General features: G+C 39.9%; 1 protein-coding gene across 1 annotated transcript in view; it reads right to left on the reverse strand.

Annotated features, from left to right (window-relative positions):
* CREBL2 (cAMP responsive element binding protein like 2) overlaps positions 1–7,378 on the reverse strand; it is a 32,046-nt gene extending 24,668 nt beyond the window's left edge. The window contains exon 1 of the mRNA XM_043965762.1: positions 7,109–7,378. Within this exon, the coding sequence (XP_043821697.1) occupies positions 7,109–7,123 (15 nt within the window). The 5' untranslated portion in view covers positions 7,124–7,378. The remainder of the gene's footprint in view (positions 1–7,108) is intronic.
* Between the last annotated feature and the right edge of the window lie 14,416 nt (positions 7,379–21,794).

Genomic DNA, 21,794 nt, shown 5'->3' on the forward strand with positions numbered 1-21,794 from the left:
AGGAGAAGGGATAATTGTGTCAATACTGCCACTTTATGATTTTGGACAAGTCTCACATAAAAGAAGGGATGGGTCAGACTAAGGAATTGCCAGGGTCCCTTCCTGCTCTAATGTTCCAGACAATTTGCACAAACTGTACAAAGAAAAGGGCATATCAGGGGACAGTTAGGTGGCGCAGTGGATAAAGTATCAGCCCTGGATTCAGGAGGACCCGAGTTCAAATCCAGCCTCAGACACTTGACACTTACTAGCTGTGTGACCCTGGGCAAGTCACTTAACCCTTATTGCGCCCCCCCCCCCCAAAGAAAGAAAGAAAGAAAGAAAAGAAAAGGGCATATCTGAGAGCTACAGAAGTCTGGGACTCCTCACCTTATTTACTGTCCTAACCAGGAGCTCTCATTTCAATATCCAAATGTCCTGTGGCATAGTTCATTTTGCTTGCAAACAACACAAAATTAGTTCTTATTCTTAGTTTGATTAGAATGAATGACTATTCATTTTGCTATCAGTATGATGACTCCTAGGAGACAAATTTTTCTTCACTGTTGCTGGACCCTAGAGTACATAGAAAGGAGTAAAGTGTATGAAAAGGTAGGAAGGAGCAAGGTTCTAAAGGGCTCTAAAAGCTAAGCGGAGGGTTTTCCAGCTGATCCTCAATGTAAGAGGAAGCTACAGGAGTTTATTGAAGAGGAAGGTAATGTGGTCAGATCTCTGCTTCAGGAAGACTATGCTTGCAGACGAGGGGAGGGTGGATGGGAGACACTTAAGGCAGGGAGACCAATAAGAACAACAGTTCAGACAAGAGGGCTAAGGGCCTACTTCAAGGTGGCAGCTGTATAAGTGGAAACAAGAAATGTTGTATATGCCCAAAGGGCTATGGGACTGTGCATACCCTTTGACCCAGCAATACCACTGCTAGATCTGTATCCCAAAGAGACCATAGAAGAGGGAAAAGGACCCAAATGTACAAAAAAATTTATAGCAGCTCTCTTGGTGGCAAAGAATTGGAAATTGAGGGAATGTCCTCCAACTGGGGAATGGCTGAACAAGTTGTAGTGTATGAATGTAATGGAATACTATTCTGCTGTAAAAAACGAGGAGCAGGCAGATTTCAGAGAAACCTGGAAAGACTTAAGTATACTGATGCTGAATGAAGTGAGCAGAATCAGGAGAACACTGAACATAATAACAGCAACATTGTGTGATGATCAACTGTGATAGACTTGGCTCTTCTCAGCAGTGCAATGATGCAAGACAATTCCAAAGAACTCATGATGGAAAATGTTCTCCAAATCCAGAAAAAAGAACTGGAGATTCTGAATGCAGATTGAACCATACTGTTCTACCTTTTGGCTGTTTTTTTTTTTCTTTTTTGAGGTTTTTCCCTTGTGCTCTGATTCTTCTTTCACAATATGACCAATGCTGAAAGATATTTAATGTGATTGTACATATATAACCTATATCAAATTGTTTTCTGTCTTGGGGAAGGGGGAGTGAGGGAGAAAAATTTGGAACTCAAAATCTTATGAACAAATGTTGAAAACTATCTTTATGTGTAAAATACTTTTATGATTAAAAAAAGCTGTGAAGGTAAAAATGACAAGACTTGGCAAGAGACTGCATATGTGGTATAAGAATGAGGATGAGGGGGCGGCTAGGTGGTACAGTGGATAAAGCACTGGCCCTGGATTCAGGAGTACCTGAGTTCAAATCCGGCCTCAGACACTTGACACTTACTAGCTGTGTGACCCTGGGCAAGTCACTTAACCCCCATTGCCCTGCAAAAAAAAAAACAAAAAACAAAAAACAAAAAAAAAGAATGAGGATGAGACTACAAGCCTGCATGACTGGGAAAATGTAGGTGCCTTCAACAATAATAGGGATGTTTAGAAGAGGGAAACATTTTAGGGAAAAGCTAATGAGTTCCCTTTTGGACATCTTGAATTTGAGATACCTATGGGACATCCAGTTCAAGATTCCCACAAACCCTCCCTCCTGCCCCCTCACCCTTTCAGCAAGGACCTCAACTTCATACTTGGTGGAGAAAATTAAGGCCATTCCCACAGAGCTCCACCAGCTCTCAGGATCTGCAACTCAAAATCTCTAGATATTACCTCCCATTCTCTTCTCCTTTACTTCAGTTTTTGGTGAAGAGAAGGCTCTCTTCATCAAGGCCAAGCCCTCTACTTGTTCCAACTACAGTGGCTCCATTTGGCTTTTAAAGCCCTTCATAACCTGATCCCTTCCTACCTTTCCAGTCTTCTTACACCATACTCCCCTTCACAGACTTTGCCATGCAAGCACCACTGGCCTCACTGCTGTTCTTCCCACATTTACTCCATCTTGCAACTCCAAGAGTTTTCACTGGCTATCCCCCATACCTGGAATTCTTTGCCTCCTCATCTCCACCTCCTGGCTTCCCTAGCTTCCCTGAAGTCTCAACTAAAGTCCCACTTTCTTCAAGAAGCCTTTCCCCATCTCTTTAATCTTAGCACCTTCTCTCTGAGACAACCCCCATTTAAATATCTTTATACAGAGTTATTTCCATGTTATTTCCTCTATTGGACAGTTCCTAGAAAGCAGAAAACTGGTTTTAGTAATTCTTTATATTCCCAGTACTTACTTAGCACAGTGCCCGACACATAGTAGGGTTTTAATAAATGATAACTGATTGACTGATCCTTCATCCCTTCCCTTCCAGCAGACTGCCTCTACAATCAACTCCTCTCTAATTTTCAATCTCTCCCTAGCTACTTGTTCCTTCCCTGCTGCCTACACAAATCCCTCACCTGACCCTGTTATATATCCCTCTTCCTATGCACCCCGCCATACCAGTCAAATTCCTAAAAATGGTTGCTGCCTCCATTTTCTCTTTTCTCACTCAGTTCTCAATTCCTTGAATTCTGGCTTCCTTCCAACAGCATCACTCAATTGAAACCATTCTCTTCAAAGTTACCGTGGTGTCTGTCTGTCTGTCTGTCTCTCGTGTGTGTGTGTGTGTGTGTGTGTGTGTGTGTGTGTGTGTGTCTCCAATCTAATTTTATTTTATTTAAAAAATTTTCCGGGGCGGCTACGTGGCGCAATGGATAAAGCACCGGCCCTGGATTCAGGAGTTCTTGAGTTCAAATCCGGCCTCAGACACTTGATACTTACTAGCTGTGTGACCCTGGGCAAGTCACTTAACCCCATTGCCCCGTAAAAAAAAAAAATAAATTAAAATTAAAATTAAAAAAAAAATTTCCAATTGCATGTAAAGATATTTTTTTGAGTTCCAAATTTTTCCTTCCCTTCCCTGCCCCCTCTCGAAGCCAGTAAGCAATCTGATATAAGTTATATATTACAATCACATTAAACATATTTCCACATTAGTCATGTTGTAAGAGAAGGATGAGAACAAAAGGAAAAAAATGCAAGAAAGAATAAACAATAACAACAGCAAAAAAGCAACAACAAAAGTGAAAATAGTATGCTTCAATCTGCATTCAGACTCCATAGGTCTTTTTCTGAATGTGAAAAGCATTTTCCATCATGAGTCTTTTGTCATTGTTTTGGATCACTGTATTGCTGAGAAGAGTTAAGTCTATCACAGTTGATCATCATACAATGTTGTTGATACTATGTACAGTGTTCTCTTGGTTTTGCTCATTTCACTCAGCATAAATTCATGGAAATCTTTCCAGGTTTTCTAAAATCCATCTATGTATCATTTCTTATAGCACAATAGTGTTCCATTACATTCATATACTACAACTTGTTCAGTCATTCCCCAACTGATGGGCATCCCCTCAATTTCCAATATTTTTGTACATGTGGGTCCTCTTCCCTTTTTTATGATATCTTTGGGATATAGACCTATAATGGTATTGCTGGTTCAAAGGGTATGTATGCACAGTTTTACAGCTTTTTGGGCATGGTTCCAAATTGCTTTCCAGAATGGTTAGATCAGTTTACAGCGTTCCTATTTTCCCACATCTTCTCCAACATTTAACTATGATCTCTTAATTGCCAAATCCAATACCCTTTTCTCAGACATCATCCTTCTTGACCTTTATGACACTTCTGGCTTCCCTTTCTTCCCGGATACTTGCTCTCTTCTCCAGGTTTTTGTGACACTGCTTTCTCCTCCTACCTGTTTGCCACCCCACCCCCACCCCCGCCCTTGTCAGACTCCTTGGCTGGACCAATCAAACAAGTATTTATTTCCCTTTTCATCAGTTCATATTTTTTATGCTTCTTATACTCATCATTTTCTAACAGTGCAGTAATATTCTGCTGCATTCCACACCTTGTTTATCCACTCCCCAATTTATAGAAAATGGCTTTGTTTGCAGTTCTTTGCTACTACAAATATATATATTTATTTTAGTGAGGCAATTAGGGTTAAGTGACTTGCCCAGGGTCACACAGCTAGTAAGTGTTAAGTGTCTGAGGCCGGATTTGAACTCTGGTACTCCTGACTCCAGGGCTGGTGCTCTATCCACTGCGTCACCTAGCTGCCCCTACTACAAATATTTTAATGTATATAGGACCTTTTTCCTTCCTTCCTTCCTTCCTTCATTTCTATCATATTTATGGTAATTCTTTACGTAGTGACAAAAAACCTAGAAACTAAGGGGGAGTCCATCTATTGGGGAATGACTAAACAAATTATGGTATATGAATGTAATGAGATATTACTGTACCATAAGAAAAGATGAAATGGACAGTTTCAGAGTCACTTTCTTTTTTTAATTAACATTTTTATTTAAAATTTTGAGTTTCAAATTCTATCCCTCCCTTCCCCATCCCTGAGGCAGTAAGCAATCAGATATAGGTTATATATGTGCAATTATGTAAAACATTACCATATTAGTTGTGTTGTATAAGAAAACTTGAATAAAAGAAAAAAATGAAAGAATGAAAGGAAAAAACAGCATACTTCAGTCTGTGTTCAATCAAGATCAGTTCTTTCTTTGGAGACAGGCAAGGCAAATGCTCCACCAAGGCAAAGGCTCCATCATTAGTCCTTTGGGATTGTCTTGGATCATTGTATAGTTAATACAATCAGAATAGTTAAGTCACTCAGAGTTCTTTATCAAGCAATATTACTATTACTGTGCACAACGTTCTCCTGGTTCTGCTCACTTTACTATACATAAGTTCATATAAGTCTTTACAGGCCTTTCTGAAATCATCCTGCTTGTCATTTCTTATAGCACAATAATATTCTATTACCATCATATACCACAGCTTATTTAGCCATTCCCCAATTGATGGGCATTCCTTTGATTTCCAATTCTTAGCCACCACAAAAAGAGCTGCTATAAATATTTTTGTACAAATAGGTCTTTTTCTCTTCTGGAGATTTTTATGATCTCTTTGGGATATAGACCTAGTAGTGGTATTCCTGGATCAAAGGGTTTGCACAATTCTATAGCCCTTTGGCCATAGTTCCAATCTGCTCTCCAGAATGGCTGCATCAGTTCACAACTCCACCAACACTGGATTACATCCCAGTTTTCCCACACCCCCTCCGACATCCAATATTTTCAATTTTTGTTATATTAGCTACTCTGATAGGTATGAAGTCATACTTCGAAGTTATTTTAATATGCATTTCTCTGATCAATAGTGATTTTGAGCATTTTTCATATGACTGTAGGTAACTTTGATTTCTTTGTCTGAAAAATGCCCGTTCATATTCTTTGACCATTTATTAATTGGGAGATGACTTGTATTTTTATAAATTTGTCAGTCACTTTCTTAGAAAAAACTGTAAAGAAGCCTATGAAATGATGCAGAGTGAAATAAACAGAACTGGGTGAATAATTTCTACAATGACAGTATCACTATAAAGAAAAACAACTTTCAAAGACTTTAGAACTCTAATCAATGCAATGACAAACCACTAATTCAGATGAAACAGACCTCTCCTGACAGAGAGGTAATGACATGACCACAGAACTAAGGTAATTTTCACCACCCTACCTTTGTGTATATTTAACAACAGATAGACCTCCACATCAGAAAGGCTCTAATGGGGGGAAAAAAAGGAGGGGAAAAATAGGATGCAAAAGAGATATGACAGAGGAACAACTGATGTAAAGAGGCTGGTCACCTGGGAAGGCCTGATTTCTACTTCCAAAATGTCAGTATTAGAAATGTATAATTCTTCCTTATTCACTGCAATGAATTTCTCAACATTTAGGTGGAAAATAGTGTCTTATCCTTAAGAAATGTGCTATATAAGCTACCATCATACTAACAAAGACAAAAATAGGCACAGGTATAATAATCATTCAATAGAATTAGCTACCCAGGCAAAGGAGTAAATACCCTGTACAAGAGAGGAAAGTGAACCGTGAATGTTGCCAGCAAGAAAGGAGGAGTTCACTACTTGTCTCCTTAGTCAAATAAAGACCTCTACTTTGTTGTTAGATTATTTCAGCCATGTCTGACTCCGTGTGACCCCATTTGGGATTTTCTTGGCAGACATAATGGAATGGTTTGCCATCTCCTTCTCCAGCTCGTTTTACAGATGAGGAAACTGAAGCCAGAAGGGTTGTGACTTGCCCAAGGTCACACAGCTAGTAAGATGAAGATGTCTTCCTGATTCCAAGCCAGTGCTATATCCACCGGGCTAACTAGAGAAAACCAAATTTCAGGATCTAGTGGAAAGAAGGAAGTGGAGGAGCAAGGGTGTCCTAGCCACAAGAAGAAGGTTCAGGGGAAGAAGAGGTTTCAGCCCAAAGGGGCTTGGGGCAAAGGAGGAATGGAGAGTTTGCTTAGGGCATAAGAGAGCAAAGGAAATGAAGCTAGTTTGGACTCCTAAACTAAGAGGGATGGGAGACAATAAGAGACAAGAGGGCCAATTATTCTCCTAGGTGAATAAAGAAAAGTTACAGGCCGGGGATCGACAAACAGGCCTGGACTGGCCCTGGGAGATAAAAGCTAATTCCGTAGGAGAGGTCCCTGCAGGAGGCTGGGGTCCCCACCCCTCATCACCCACCGGCCGAAATTCAAAGTGGGTCCCGCCGGCCGCGTGCGTCGCCTGACTCGGGGGAAGCTCCCCACCCCGGGGGTGGCCGAGCGGGGTCTGCAGCCGCGACTAGTCCCAGTCTGGGCTTACCTTGCTGTCATCCATGTCCGCAGGCTCGCAGGCCGAGCCTCGCAGCCTTGGTCAGTCGGCCGGCTCCGCCCCCGGGGAACAACGGGGATTTATTTTTTCAATGCGTCCTCGGGTCTAGCCTCTGGCCCTCTCGGATGAAGGGTGAAGGAGCCCGTTCAGAAATGAGGCGGAGAGCTCCAGGAGCGGCCCCAAACGGCCCCCTCAGCCTCCTCCCCTCTCCATGACAGTTTCTCCGGTGTGTTTATAGAAGCGCCGGGGAGAGGCGGGGTCCCGCGAAGGAGTACCTCGGATGCCGTAGACAGGGGCGTTTCTGGGAGTTGTAGTTTTCCTCCACCAGCCCTGCCATTGGGGCTCCGGCCTCGGACGGCGTAGCTGTGGATCAGGGAGCGTAACAGTTTCCAGGTCTATTCTAGAAGAAGCGTGCCGGTGGTCTTCATCCTGCCCCGCCCCCCCCCAGGAATGTGCTCCCCCTTCCGCTCTCCTCCTTTCACCCAAGGACAAGGCTACCTCCGGTGACAAGAAGTTGGATTTTGAAGATCTGAGAGTGGGAACTACTGGTCCCATCGTTCTCTGTGGGTTCGGAGGGAGGCCAGAGGGCGAGGGTCGGGGCTGCTCCAAGGGATGGAAGACTGGAAGGAAGCTAGGGTCCGGCACCTACGACGAGTCCCCGCTGGAGTTGGTGCCTTCTTCCAGTCCGGAACTGAAACATGGACCAAAGCTGTATGGTTCCTGGCAATGCGAGGATGTTTAATACCAGTTTGTTTGTTTTTTAATGTCGTAGTAACAAGCCAAAACAAAACCTACCAATAACACCACCAACCAACAACGTGCTTCCTCGCAACCCTGTAAGCTAAGGTTTAGTTTTGTTGCAGGAGAAGGGACAAAGACATCAGACCCCGGTTTTCACTGGCATAGGAACTTCAGCTAAGGGAACCCTCTCCACCAAGGCAAATAGATACCTGCTTGCCACTAACTCTCAGAATGTTGACTGGAGAACTGAGAAGCTAAACGATTTGCCTAGGGTCATACAAACCAATCTAGGTCAGATTTCGGATCTGTAAATCTGCAGTGAGGTGGTGTAGTGGATGGGGCGCTGGACCTAGAGCCAGGGAGACCTGGATTCAAATCTTACCTTAGAAACTCACTTTTGTCTGTTTACCTCAGATTCCTCAACTGTAAAATGTAGATTATAACTGCACCCACCTCCCATGGTTGTGAGGATTATATGAGATAATGTAAAGTGCCTTACACATTATAGGTACTTAATAAATGCTCTATTCTCTTTACCAGGAGTTCTTAATCTTTTTGTGTGTCTTGGACCTAGTCTGGTGAATGTTTTTTAAATGTATAAAATACATAGGATTACAAAGGAAACCAATAATATTGAAATGGTCATCAAAAACGTTTTTATAAAAAGTCAAAGACCTCAGGTCAAGAACTTATGCTGAAGACTGTCTCTCCTAAGGTAGATAAAATAAATATTCTCCCTTTTTATTGATAAGGAAAAGGAGACACTGAGAAACGGAATGATTTGCATTAGTTCACAATGCCAGTATTTCAGAATGAAATTGAAACCAAGGTTTCCTGACTGCACCATATCTAACCATAATTGTGCTGCCTTTAATGACAATATGCGAGGCAGTAAATGTAGAGATCGAAAGGTTCACATTATTTTTTTTAAATTGAGAATAGAATTAAATATTCCGCAACCAATTTGGGGGAGAATATTCATAACCAAACAAGATATAGAAGAGAGTAAAAAAAGATAAAATGGGCATTAATTTTTTTTCTTAATTTCGTTAAATATTTCCCAATTACATGGGGGAAAATTAACATTTTAAAACTTTGAGTTCCAAATTTACTTCTTCCCTCCTGTCCTTCCCCCATCCTTGAGAAGGCAAACAATTTGATATGGATAATACATGTGAAGATAAGCAAAATATATTGAAAATGGACAATTTCAAGAAAGGGAAGGAAGACTCACCTTCCTGAGTTCAAATCTGACCTCAGGTACTTATTAGCACTGTGACCCCGGGCAAGTCACTTAGCCCTGTTTGCCTCAGTTTCCTCTTCTTTAAAATGATGTAGAGAAGGAAATGGCAAACCACTCCAGTATCTTTGCCAAGAAAACCCCAAACGGGGTCACAGAGTCGGACACGACTGTACAACAACATACACTATTAAATATGGTCTCTATCATACTTTGCTTACTTTCTTTTCTTCTTAGGAGAGAAGGTTCAGTACAGTTAAGTGTGGTATTGAGAAGTGATGTTATTTTTTCAAAAGGTATCATTAAAATAATTGTATTTATATAATACAATACAAAAACTTTTTACAAAATAAAACATTTGTATTTGTAAAATCCAAAAAGGATGAAAAAAATTGCCTTAATAAAATAAAAATTATGGGTTTAAAATCATGAACTGATATCTAATAGAGAAACATTTGAGAAATTCCCTCTAAAATCAGGTACAGCTCAGGGCTATCTTTCATGTAACTGATCCTTTTTTTTTTTCCTGGTCATATATTCCTTTGATGATATTCTTTACATTATCTATGTGTAATTCTTTAATGTAATAAGTTGCAGACTGTTTAATTCTAGCATGTCCCTCTCCAGTGACTTTTGAGTGATCCTTATTTTAAATTTTGTACTCTGTTCTATTCCCTGACTTGCAACCATATAATATTGAAAAAAATATTGGTGATTAAAAAGAAGAATCTTTATTTCAGGGAGAAACCTAGGGCCATTAAAAGAACTTTGAGGGGGCAGCTAGATGGCGCAGTGGTTAAAGCACCAGCCCTGGATTCAGGAGTACCTGAGTTCAAATCTGGCCTCAGACACTTGACACTTACTAGCTGTGTGACACTGGGCAAGTCACTTGACCCCCATTGCCTGCCAAAAAAAAAAAAAGAAAGAAAGAAAAGATCTTTGAAATTTCCCAAAGCAATCCAAACAGTAATTCTGTGCAATTCTGGGCCCAGTTCACTGTCCATTTGCTGAGCCTGTTCAAGACATTGTACTGATGGAGAAGCTCCATATTCGATTGCCCAGAACAATAGACGTTCCATCTATTTTTTTTTTAATCTATGTGGGTAGGTAGATCCAACTCTTGTGGATCTTCAATGTTCTAGGACTTGCTGAAATGACCATAATGTTATCCACAAACAGGAATACCTGGAAGACCTTATCATCTAAAGCAGGGGGTCTTATAATTTTTGAGTCACAGACCCATTTGTCATTCTGGTAAATCCTATAGCCCCTTTCTCAGAAAAAAAAATATTTTAAATGCATAAAATAAAATACTTAGGATTACAAAGAAAACCAATTATACTGAAATGTAGTTATAATATTTAAGTTCCAAGACCACAGGTTAAGAACAACTATTTTTTACAAAGAATCCTTGTTTGACTTGGCCTCGTACTGGATATCTTCCATAACTGTAGCTGACACCTTTGGTGAGTATATGTTTCTCTGTTGTTATAGATTTAAAGAAATCTTATATAATTTTGACATATGCATAAGAAACATCTGTAAGGCTGTGAATCACATACTTTTATAGATGACATAAAACATAATGAGGTCTCGTATTATCTATATCTTTCAATCAATTTATGATAGCAAAGATCATCTGGGCCTGTGGCACAGTCAAAAATCTGTTTGCATTTGTGAAGGACACCAATAGTCATGGATGAGCATGATTCTTTGATTTACAATTTCCTGTGCTCTGTACACCTTCTTCAAGAGGTCATTTAGATCATCTAATTCAAAATAGGAAACTGATTGTGTAAATGACTGTTTAACCCTGAGCCTACTAATAGGCAAGCAATTGCTTTTCAAAAGTGATAGATCCGGAGGTCATATAGGAGAAATGTTCTACTCCAGAAGCCTAACAATTATTTGTTCTCACCCCCTCTAGATACCCACTAAAAGCTCTACTCTCCTGATCTTTATGATCAGAAACTCCTAAAAAATATAGGGCCAACAGAGTCATAAGGGTTCAATGGGAAACACTGCAGTCTTATGTGAGACTCAATAAATGAGGACCATAAGGATATTCTGGTGGGAAATATGGGTTCTCCAAAACCTGGAGTCCAATAAAGCTCTGGGCTTCCATTTTAGATTGTGGGAAAGCAAGTCAGTAGCTTATTCTGGACTGGATCCAAAATCATCTGGTTTTACCTATCCACAGAACTCCCCAAATTTTGTATAGGCATACCTGGACCCTATATATTTTTTAGATGGGATTGATTTTTTTTCTTTTCTCTTTTCTTTTTTTTCATAATTTTTATCCCCCTCTCACTTCCTCCCACCCATTGGGGGGGAAAAAAGGAAAAAAAAATACTTACAACAAACATGCATCATCAAGCAAAACAAATTTCCACATTGGCAATGTCCAAAAATAAATGCCTCGTGCTACATCCTGAGTCTATCACCTCTCCGTCAGGCGGTAAGTAGTATACATGATGATTGTTTTCCCTGGAATCATGGCTGACCATTGCTTAGATCAGAGTACTTTCACAGTTGTCTTTAAAATGTTGTTATTTTATCAATTGTTTTCTTGGTTCTATTTACTTCACTCTGCACCAATTTCATATGAGTATCTCCAAGTTTCTCTAAAATAATTTCTTATGGTATGATAATATTCCATTACATTCCTATATCACCATTTGTTCCATCACTCCTCCATTGATGGGTATCCCAGATGGTTTCCAGTTCTATGTCACTACAAAGCTGCTAGAAAGATTTTTGTACATATAACACTTTTTTCTTATTCTTTGATTTCAAGTGTTGCTTTGTCAAAAGGTATTTACAGAGTTTGGTAACTCTCAGGATATAGTTCTGAATTTTTTTAAATTTTCATTTTTCAGAATGGCAGGACCAATTCACAGCCTCAACAAAAATGCATTTATGTGCTGTTTTCCCACAGTCTCTCCCCAAACATGAGGAGCCATTGCCTTGTCTAAAAATGTATGTCACATTCTGTGACTCTAGTGCATCACCTCTCTGTGAAGAAACAGGAGGCATATTTCATAAAATCATGATTGGTTACTTTGTTGATCATTTCTGAATTTTTTCAAAGTTATTTTCTTTTATATTGTTGTGGCAAATTGTTCTGGGTCTGCTCATTTCACTCTGCATCAGTTCAGACAATTGTAGCAAGGGTTGAAGTGGCCTATCAGGATTGTCCTATGGGGTATGTGCCCTCAGCATCCCTCAAACTGCTGAGGACTCAATGCTTGGTCCCTTTGGGGATGATAAACTTCCTGACTACTTCTAGCTCACTACTTAAAGGGCTTAACACTTTGAATTGGTGGCTAAGGAGGAAGAATTGCTGACTCAGTAGCCAAATAGAAGGAGAGACCCCTCCCCATTTCTTTTTCAGCAGAGGTTCAGGTCAGGACTGTTTTGAGCTGCTTCCTTCAAGGGGCTGGGGAGGGACAGTTTGCCTCATCCCCAGCTCCCGAAGCAATAGGGCCCTGAGCCTATGACAGATAATGTGCTTGTCCTGCCTAGGCAAGGCTGAGCCAAAGTTTGGGGCTGCTTTTTTGTGTTTGTTCCTTCCTGATCTTAGATAAACAAGTGTCTCTCCCAGATGAATGTATCAGGGTTTGGAGATACCTTGGGAATTCCAGAGGTACTGAGTTCTTTGGTTGGAGTTGACTGGCAATAAGGAGAAACTTCCTAAGCAACAATTTCAGTGTTATTAGAGATGATTAACACCAAGAGAATGGGCCAGAGCTAAGCTCATTTGGGAAGAAAACATGGATAGCTATTTGGATGGTATAGGCTTAAGGTGGAAATATAAGGTGCCTAATCAGCAGTGCACAGACCACTGGACCTAGATTCAGGAAGACCTGAGTTCAAATCAGGCTTTATATGCTTACCAGCTGTGTGACCCTGGGCAAGTCACTTAATTGGTTTGCCTCAGTTTCCTCATCTGTAAAATGGGGATAATAATAACACCTACCTCCCAGGGATTTTGTGAGGATCAAAAGAAATAATAATTGTAAAGAGTTTAGCACAGAACTTGGCACATAGTAGGCACTATATAAATGTTAGCTGTTATTAATAGCTACTATGATGAGGTTCAAGTATAAAGCGTCAGGGAAAGAACATAATTGTAATTTTAAGTGACTGAATCCTGTTTTGGAAATTCTATTCGTGTATACTGTCAAAGAAAAAAATATCAGTACTAACAATGCACTCCCTGATTTGGACCTATCTTCCAGAAACTTTTATCTCATTTAACATTAAACCATATCCAAGCCATTTCTAGCTTGGAAAGAGAGAAATAACTAAATTAGCATGGTCCCCTATGCCCTCCAATATGAATTTCTGCCCTGAGACAATCATAGGTAACATTTCTAAAAATCTCTAAGGAAGTAGTAATATGTTAAAATATAGTTTGGGGTTCACATTTCATAATTACTCAGTTCCTTCCTGGACCACTCCCCTCAAGGACTGAAAAGAGTTCCCTCCAGTGATCCATATCTTAATCCTGAAAGTAAAAGAGGATACTGCCTTTTAAGGCCCCAAGGACAAGGGCAGGCAGATCTTATCTAGACAAGAGTTATTTCCTGTTATCTCCATTAACCCATTTCCCTAAGAAAGACCCCAACTTTTGTTCTACCCACTTTCCTAAAAGGAAAAGTATGGAAAGGGTTTGGGGCTGCAGAAATATTTTTAAATATTTCCAGAGAAACTAAGAAGGAGGTTTTAAAAATATTCTTCCAAAATACTATGAGTACCTGATTCCTAGTGTACATTGAATACCTTTATTACAGTCTCCCCTTATCTGTGGAGTTCTAGACACGAACCTTAAGTCTGAGTCTTAAACTATTTATTTATTTTGCCTAGGGTACTAGGGTAGGAGATGTAGCAAATCAAAAGGTGCAAGAGCAGGACACCTAAACTCTCCACCATCAGGCTCCCCAAGACCAAACTTAGTCCCAGCCCTGTGCCCGGGTCCAAAACTGAGGGTCCTTCAGTGATGGCGAGAAAGTGGACACAGTGCTCGAGCTCCTTGAACCTAGCAACAGTTCCTTAATGTTATACAAATCTTTCCAAGCTTCTCAGAATTCTTCATTTTTGTAATTGTTATGGTTCAATAGTATTCTATTACATTTCTATGTCATAGCTTATTCAGTCATTCTGCAACTGTTAAGAAGCTACCTTATCTCTTTCACGGATACATTCTTCAAGAAATCTAAAAAGTTTTGCATATGTGTGGAAGATGCCTTGTTGGAGGAAAGCCCTTGAAGGTAACTTTTTGCTTTTATGAACAGAATGCTTTTTAAAAAGTTGGTAAACAGGGGCAGCTAGGTGGTGCATTTGATAGAGCACCGGCCCTGGAGTCAGGAGTACCTGAGTTCAAATCCAGCCTCAGACCCTTGACACTTAACTAGCTGTGTGACCCTGGGCAAGTCACTTAATCCCAATTGCCTCACTAAAAAAAAAAAAAAAAGTTGGTAAACAGTAAGCACAGGAGGATCTTATATTCTCCATACCTTTCAATCAATTATGACTGTAGAGGTATGACCTGCTATGGTATGTTATTTGTTAAGGCCTCTGGTTCCCTTCTCTAAAAGAAGGAATTTGAAGAAAACTATAAAGGAAGACAGTGAACAAAGGATCGATCTCCTCCTCCCTCCCTCCCTCCCTCCCTCTCTCCCTCCCTCTCTCTCTCTCTCTGTATATGTATATATATATAATATTTTATTTTATTATATATAGCAAACACTGCAATAATGACCATTCTTGAAACCTGCCAGTAGAACTTTTTGCAATACCTTCTCTGCCAGGTTTAGAACTCCCTTATTTCTTTTTCTTTTTTTTGGTGAGGCAATTGGGGTTAAGTGACTTGCCCAGGGTCACACAGCTAGTAAGTGTCAAGGGTCTGAGGCTGGATTTGAACTCAGGTCCTCCTGAATCCAGGGCCAGTGCTCTATCCACTGAGCGACCTAGCTGCCCCAAAACTCCCTTATTTCTGACAGCTGCCCAGCAGATAGACGCAGATCTCCAGGGTATATCACTAAGGGGAGATCTAAATAAGAGAGACTGCTCTAGTAGGCTTGTTGAAACTTCTATCCCAAACAAATCAGTGATATCACAAGGTCCCCACATATGCAGCTGTTTTCGGGGTGTTTGCTAGAGCTTCCTGCTGTTGCTGGAAATATTGTTTACACACACACACACACACACACACACACACACACACACACACACACCCCTTTCCATTTAATCTTTATCACCTTTCATAAACGTCCTTTTTGCTCCCACGTTGTGATTCTCATTATCTTGGTGTACTCACAGTTCAAACCCAGGCCTTGTGGGGATACCTTCTTACACCTTCAATAGAAATGCCTTTGTGTGTAGCTTATCCAAATAAATATTTTATAGAGATGGAAAAGCAGACATAATTGACATTTTTCCATCACATTTTTATTGACAATGCCTGTGAGTTCTTTCCAAGCATTTGATACCCTTTCCTCCTTCAGATATCTTGAGAATCAACCCTCCCTACTCCCAAACTGTCACACTGGAGCTCTTATAAGTACTTCTTTTTTAGTTAATTTTTTTTTGTTTGTTTCTTTGTTTTTTAAGTGAGGCAATTGGGGTTAAGTGACTTGCCCAGGGTCACACAGCTAGTAAGTATTAAGTGTCTGAGGTCGGATTTGAACTCAGGTACTTCTGACTCCAGGGCTGGTGCTCTATCCACTGTGCCATCTAGCTGCCCTAGTTCATGTTTTTGCCATCTCTGTTTTCTTTAGTGATGGTCTCCTTCCTAACATAGTCCATTGAGGAAATTTGATAAGGAGTCCAATTATGGTGACTTCACTATTACTGATGCAGAAAAAGTTTATTTTAGAAATCTCAACAGAACTTTTTTGTCTATTTATTCTCGTGTTGTGTGTGTGTGTGTGTGTTGTTGTTGTTGTTGTTGTTGTTTTTGGGTGGGACAATGAGGGTTAAGTGACTTGCCCAGGGTCACACAGCTAGTTAAGTGTCAAGTGTCTGAGGCTGGATTTGAACTCAGGTCCTCCTGAATCCTAGGCCAGTGCTTTATCCACTGCACCTAGCTGTTCCCTTGTCTATTTATTCTCACAAAGATTTCTGTAATTTTGTTTTTTTCTCTACTGCTTCTTATTGTTTCATGCCACTCCTGCTTAAAAATCCATCTTTTGCCATTCTATTCAATCAGATTTTACAAAATCTTCTAAACTGGTATTGCCTTTGGTGGTCATATCTCTTCACTTAGCAAAGAGACCCAAGAGTTTGCTGCCTGAGGTGCTTTCCTTTCTCTTTTTGTCTCTTCATTGTGGTCACTGATTTACATCAGTTAAATCTCCTTAGGGAATTGTGATATTCTGTCAGTGTCTGTTCTATTATCCATTTTCCATTTTTCATCATCAAGAATTTGGTTATTGTTTCCTAAGTTATATGTCATCTCCTTCCCATGTTTTTTATTTCTTCTAATTTGGTACTGCTTTTGATCTTTGCCCTAAAACATTGCTGATCTTACTGTAGATAGCTGATCTAGAAATGCCTCCCACACCAGGAACTAATAATTTCCTTGCTGTTAGAATGTAAACAGTCTCAATTTCTGTAGTATTATTTGGTGTTCACCATATTTTTAGTGCTTCCCATTATACATATATATGCATGCACGAATATATGTTTATATGTATGTGTATATACACACATGCATATGTAGATATATTCATAGATATAAAGAACATAAAGAAGCACACCCAGGCACCACACACAGAGACCTTGTTTGCCAATCAGGCACCAAGTCTCCTCTAGTATTTGGGAAACTCCTATGAGGAACTCTATGGCAACATGACCCACTCACATCCTTTATCAACCACACCGTTGGTCCACTTATGCCATTTTATCCCATTCTCCATATCTCTAAGCTAAGGGAACACAAGTGTTGAACTACTGCCAAGATGTTTCATGTTATCCATTTTGCTATACAGGTTACCCACGGGGAAACACCAAAGGGAAAGGATGCTTGTTAAAAAGGTTTGTTGGGGCAGCTAGGTGGAGCAGTGGATAAAGCACCGGCCAGGGATTCAGGAGTTCCTGAGTTCAAATCTGGCCTCAGACACTTGACACTTACTAGCTGTGTGACTCTGGGCAAGTCACTTAACGCCCATCATCCCGCAAAAAAAAAAAAATTAATTTTAAAAATAAAAGGTTTGTTAGGTTCACAGATGTCTCCTTAAGCCTTATGCATCTGTCAATTTTAAAAATACATTTTAAAAAATATATCTTTCTTTCCAAGTTTCCATTAAAACCAAGTTCCATTTAGACATTTGTTGACATGGACAATTCTGTTCTAAAATGTTTTAAATACAGTTCAAGAGAAGTGACCATTTAAAACAAAGGCTATCAAAAAGGATGAAAAGTGTGGGAACTGAGTGTACCACACTGACTACATCTTGTAACTCAGTTCTGGATCTAGCTCCATTCCCTTTCTATTCAATTATGGGACTAGTACAATTTCTGTCTTGTGAGAAATTTTTTTCAATTATAGGAATTGTGAGAAAACTTTATTCCATTGTTCGAAGCTAGTCCTGCATGGCTGGGAATCTGGACCATCTTTACCTGCTGCTTAGAGATGCTTAGCCAAATATTTAGATTATGTCAACCAGAAATCCAGGCAGATCTGAAGATTGATGCAAATTTTCTCACATACATCTCGAGCAACCCTTGTGTCATATCTGAAACCTGGCCCCCTACTGGTTAGTCAGTTATTGTTTCCATGTTCCTTTGATTAAATACAGACACTTGAAGGGAGTGAGACACCTCTTTTTCTGATTTCCAACTTGGAAAAATCTCTAATTTTTCCTCCAATTAGAAATCAGATTACCTAATTTTATATGCTAGTTAATTGTTTTCTTTTAATTAATTGGTTTCATTTGGTTGTTTTTAGTACATAAAAATATGTCTCATTCTGTATTAAGGGGCTTTGGACTGATTGGGGAGTCCATTGACCCATTTATCATGCCTGTTTTGCTAATAAATCATATAACTTGGTTTGTTTACTCAGTTATTATCAATTATCCACCACAAAGGGAAGTTTTCAGTTTGCTGCACTGATGTTTTATCTACTCTATCCCCTTTTTTCAAAGGGATGAGATTCACCTTTGAATCTCCTAAAGTTAGGAACTATAATCTAAGGACCTTATCCATTCCTTTATCAAAGAAGATTCCATATCTGTAGTAGTAGCCTTTGGAAGTATTAAAGAAGATTACTGTGGATTTGTGGATAATTCAAGTCATAATGAAGAACCATGGAAAAGAAAGGAAGAAAACAACAGTATTCAAAGGAAAAACAAACCACTGATTGAAAGGATGTAGGGGGGTGGCATGAGATTATGTGAGGTGGGTAAGGGAACAAAAATTAATCTTATTATAGGAACAACAAACAAGGATGAGCAGTATATTGTTTTGCATTCAGGAATGTCATGGCTATGTTGATATGTACATTTGGCAGTGGAACAACAGAGCATTATTACTGCTGATATGGTAATCATGAAGGTAGAGAGGAAAAGTGGGTGAGTCATGTGAAATTCGTGAAATGCTTGAGATGAACTCCTTGTCGAAATGTTATTCGTGTTTTGTTTTTTATGTGGTTCTTTTTTATTTCATTTATAGATTTTTTTTGCTGAATTTCTTGTTTCTTAAAATTTTATTTCATTTTTATGTGGCCTAAAAATATTCCATCTCAATGTTTTTTATTCCAGAGGCATTTGGCAATGTGCTTTCTTATCCCTTTCCTACGCTGACAAATATGCCTGCATCTGCATATGCCAAGTACTGACTGCTTTCACCGTTTTCTAGAAAGTCTGACAGCAGGCTAAATCTTCTCCACATAGGCCTTGATGCATATTGTGTGAATGAATGAGTACACAATGCAGACCCCCAGGGTTCCAGCTAACTAATCAGGAGGAGCTGCCAACTGAAAGTTAATGGAGCCAAGAGTAATTGAAACAATTTGTTCATAGACAAGGAAAAAGTGACTCAACCAGCATGTGAAAAATGAAGATTGTCTTGTGAAGTTTGATAGTGTTTCTAATGGTAAACTATAATAACTTGACTGATGGATACCTGTTTCTATGATGCCCCTTGGGTAGAGTTGGACAATTAGACAATAAGCATTTATTAAATCCTTACTAAGTGCCAGGCAATGTGCTAAGCACTGGGAGATAAAAAGAAAGCAAAAGACAGACAGGAAAGGCACTGTAATTAAGAGGGATTGGGAAAGGGTTTGGGGAGAGGAAGAAACATTGACATGGTCATTGAAGTAATGATTGGTAGTATGTTTGTATGGGAAGATCATCAGGGGCAGGCCAAAGTGGAATGACACTGGTTATAAACCTACTGAAGTTCTAAACTCTGGGAGCTGAAATCTAGGGGGAGTTAAGTCCAACATGTGGGATCTTACAACAGAGAAAAGCCCACAAAGGAACAGACATACAAGAATCAGGCTGGGGGAGAAGGGGGGACACCACAGTAGTGGATAGGTTTGTCCTCACTATTAAGAATACCTAGGTTCAAATCCTGTCTCTGACATATGCCAGCAGTGTGACCCTCAGTAAATCATTGGAAGCCTTCCTTAACCCCTCTTAATTCTAGTGCTTGCTTGCCCTCTGTTAATGATTTCTAACTCATCCTATACGCAGATGTATATATTTGTCTTCATGTTTTCTTCCCCATTAGATTGTAAATTTCTTGAGGGCTGTCTTTTGCCTCTTTTGTATCTCTAGCACTTAGCACAGTGCCTGGCACACAGTAAGCACTTAATAAATGTTTCGATTGATTGAATTAAACTCTCAGTGTGCCAGGAAACCTTCTCTCAGATGTCTATGTAGTGTCTCAGTCACTTAAAGTCATGAGAATACAAGGCTCCAGGAAGGTTCTTTCTCCTTCAGCTCCATGAAACTCCCTTTAAAGGTGTCCAGCTAGCCTGGCCCAGCATCATTCTCATAGGGGCTGCTCTTCCATCTCAATGTAGCTCTCAGAAAGGGACAGACATATGAAATCCCTCCCCCTCAAGGCTCTTCCTTTAGTTCAGCTCATCTCCTAGCAGATAGCAACACGTATCAAGCCCCAGCATATCATTCCCTAATTTCTCCTATAGTGGTCCACTGAAGTTAGGGTTCAGCAGCTCCTAGCAATTGGTCACACCCAATTTGTCTTTGTATTTTGTGTCCTTAGCCCTCCTACAGAGGAGAATACCTCTATTCCAGAAAGCAGCACAATTCTCCCCACCTCACTACTTCATACTAGGAATCTCTTCTCCCACAGATGATTCCCCTTGGCTACTATCGCTGTTGCATTCAGCATCACGAAAACTTGTCTAGGGAACAGGAATCCTGCTGGTCTCTATCTCCAAGACAGTCCCAGGCACCAATTTCAATTTCAGATGTGGTAACTAGGGGCAGCTAGGTGGCACAGTGGATAAAGCACCAGCCTTGGATTCAGGAGGTCCTGAGTTCAAATCCAGCCTCAAACACTTAACACTAGCTGTGTGACCCTGGGCAAGTCACTTAACCCTCATTGCCCCGAAAAACAAACAAATAAGCAAAAACCATATGTGGTAACTAAATAAATTTCAATGTCCTTTCTTCATCAGACATCTGGGAAGGGTATCTCCCCCACTATGTTCCCCTCTACAAACATATTCCTTAGTGAATACTATTCTCTTGTTCAAGAGCTGACAAATTCTCTAACCTACCCCAAATTATCCATACTAAATCTAAAAGGATTTTTCTATAGCAAATTGATGAGATTATATAAACCCATGTTTGGCTTTTATTGGCCATACCTAAGACGGAGGGTTTGGAAAAGTAAGGAACAGTCCCCAGACATGTTATAATTATAGATGTATATATTATGTGTGTATCTATCTATGAACACATTAGATATACACATATATACATAAATATGATTTACTCTGCTCTAATAAAACATTTTCTTACTTAAAATTTGAGATAACAAAAAAAAAAGAGAGAGAGGAAAGAAGGAAGGGAGGGAGGGAGGAAGGAAATTGAAATGAAATGAAATGAAATGAAACAAAAAAGATGGTTCAGGTTTGGTAAAGGCAGAGAGGATGCTGAAGCTAAAAATATCCACAAGGTGGCAGTGAATTCAGTCTACAATTATATTGCCCAGAACATCCCTACTAATCTTGTCTGATCTTAGAAGATAAGCAGGGTCAGGCCTTCTCAGTACTTGGATGGGAGACTGTTTGGGATTCTTCGGTGATCAAGAACTCTGAAATGCCTTTATCTGATCGAAGTCTCTTATCATTCCATCTCTCCCTATGTCTTAATCCTCCCAAGCCTACTCTTCATTCTTTCAATGACCTGTAGTCCCTCCACCTCTCAGTACTTTCCCAGGCCCAGATCTGGCTAAACTCTCCTCCATTCCAAATCTCTACCCTTTAGTACTCTAAGCCCCTCCCTTTAGGAGGAAGTGGAAAGAGAATTGGCTCTGGAGGCGGAGAGCCTGAATTCGAATTCTAACTCCAGGGCTCATTACCTGTGTGATCTTGTGTAAGTCACACAATTGCCCCAGTTTCCTCATCTGTCTAATAAGGAGGGGGAGTAGAAAATCTCTTCTAGATTAACACAATGTCAGTATACATATTCATGCATCTGTGACTAGGGT

Source organism: Dromiciops gliroides, chromosome 5 (assembly GCF_019393635.1).
Source record: "Dromiciops gliroides isolate mDroGli1 chromosome 5, mDroGli1.pri, whole genome shotgun sequence".
In the NCBI taxonomy this organism is placed as follows: domain Eukaryota; kingdom Metazoa; phylum Chordata; class Mammalia; order Microbiotheria; family Microbiotheriidae; genus Dromiciops; species Dromiciops gliroides.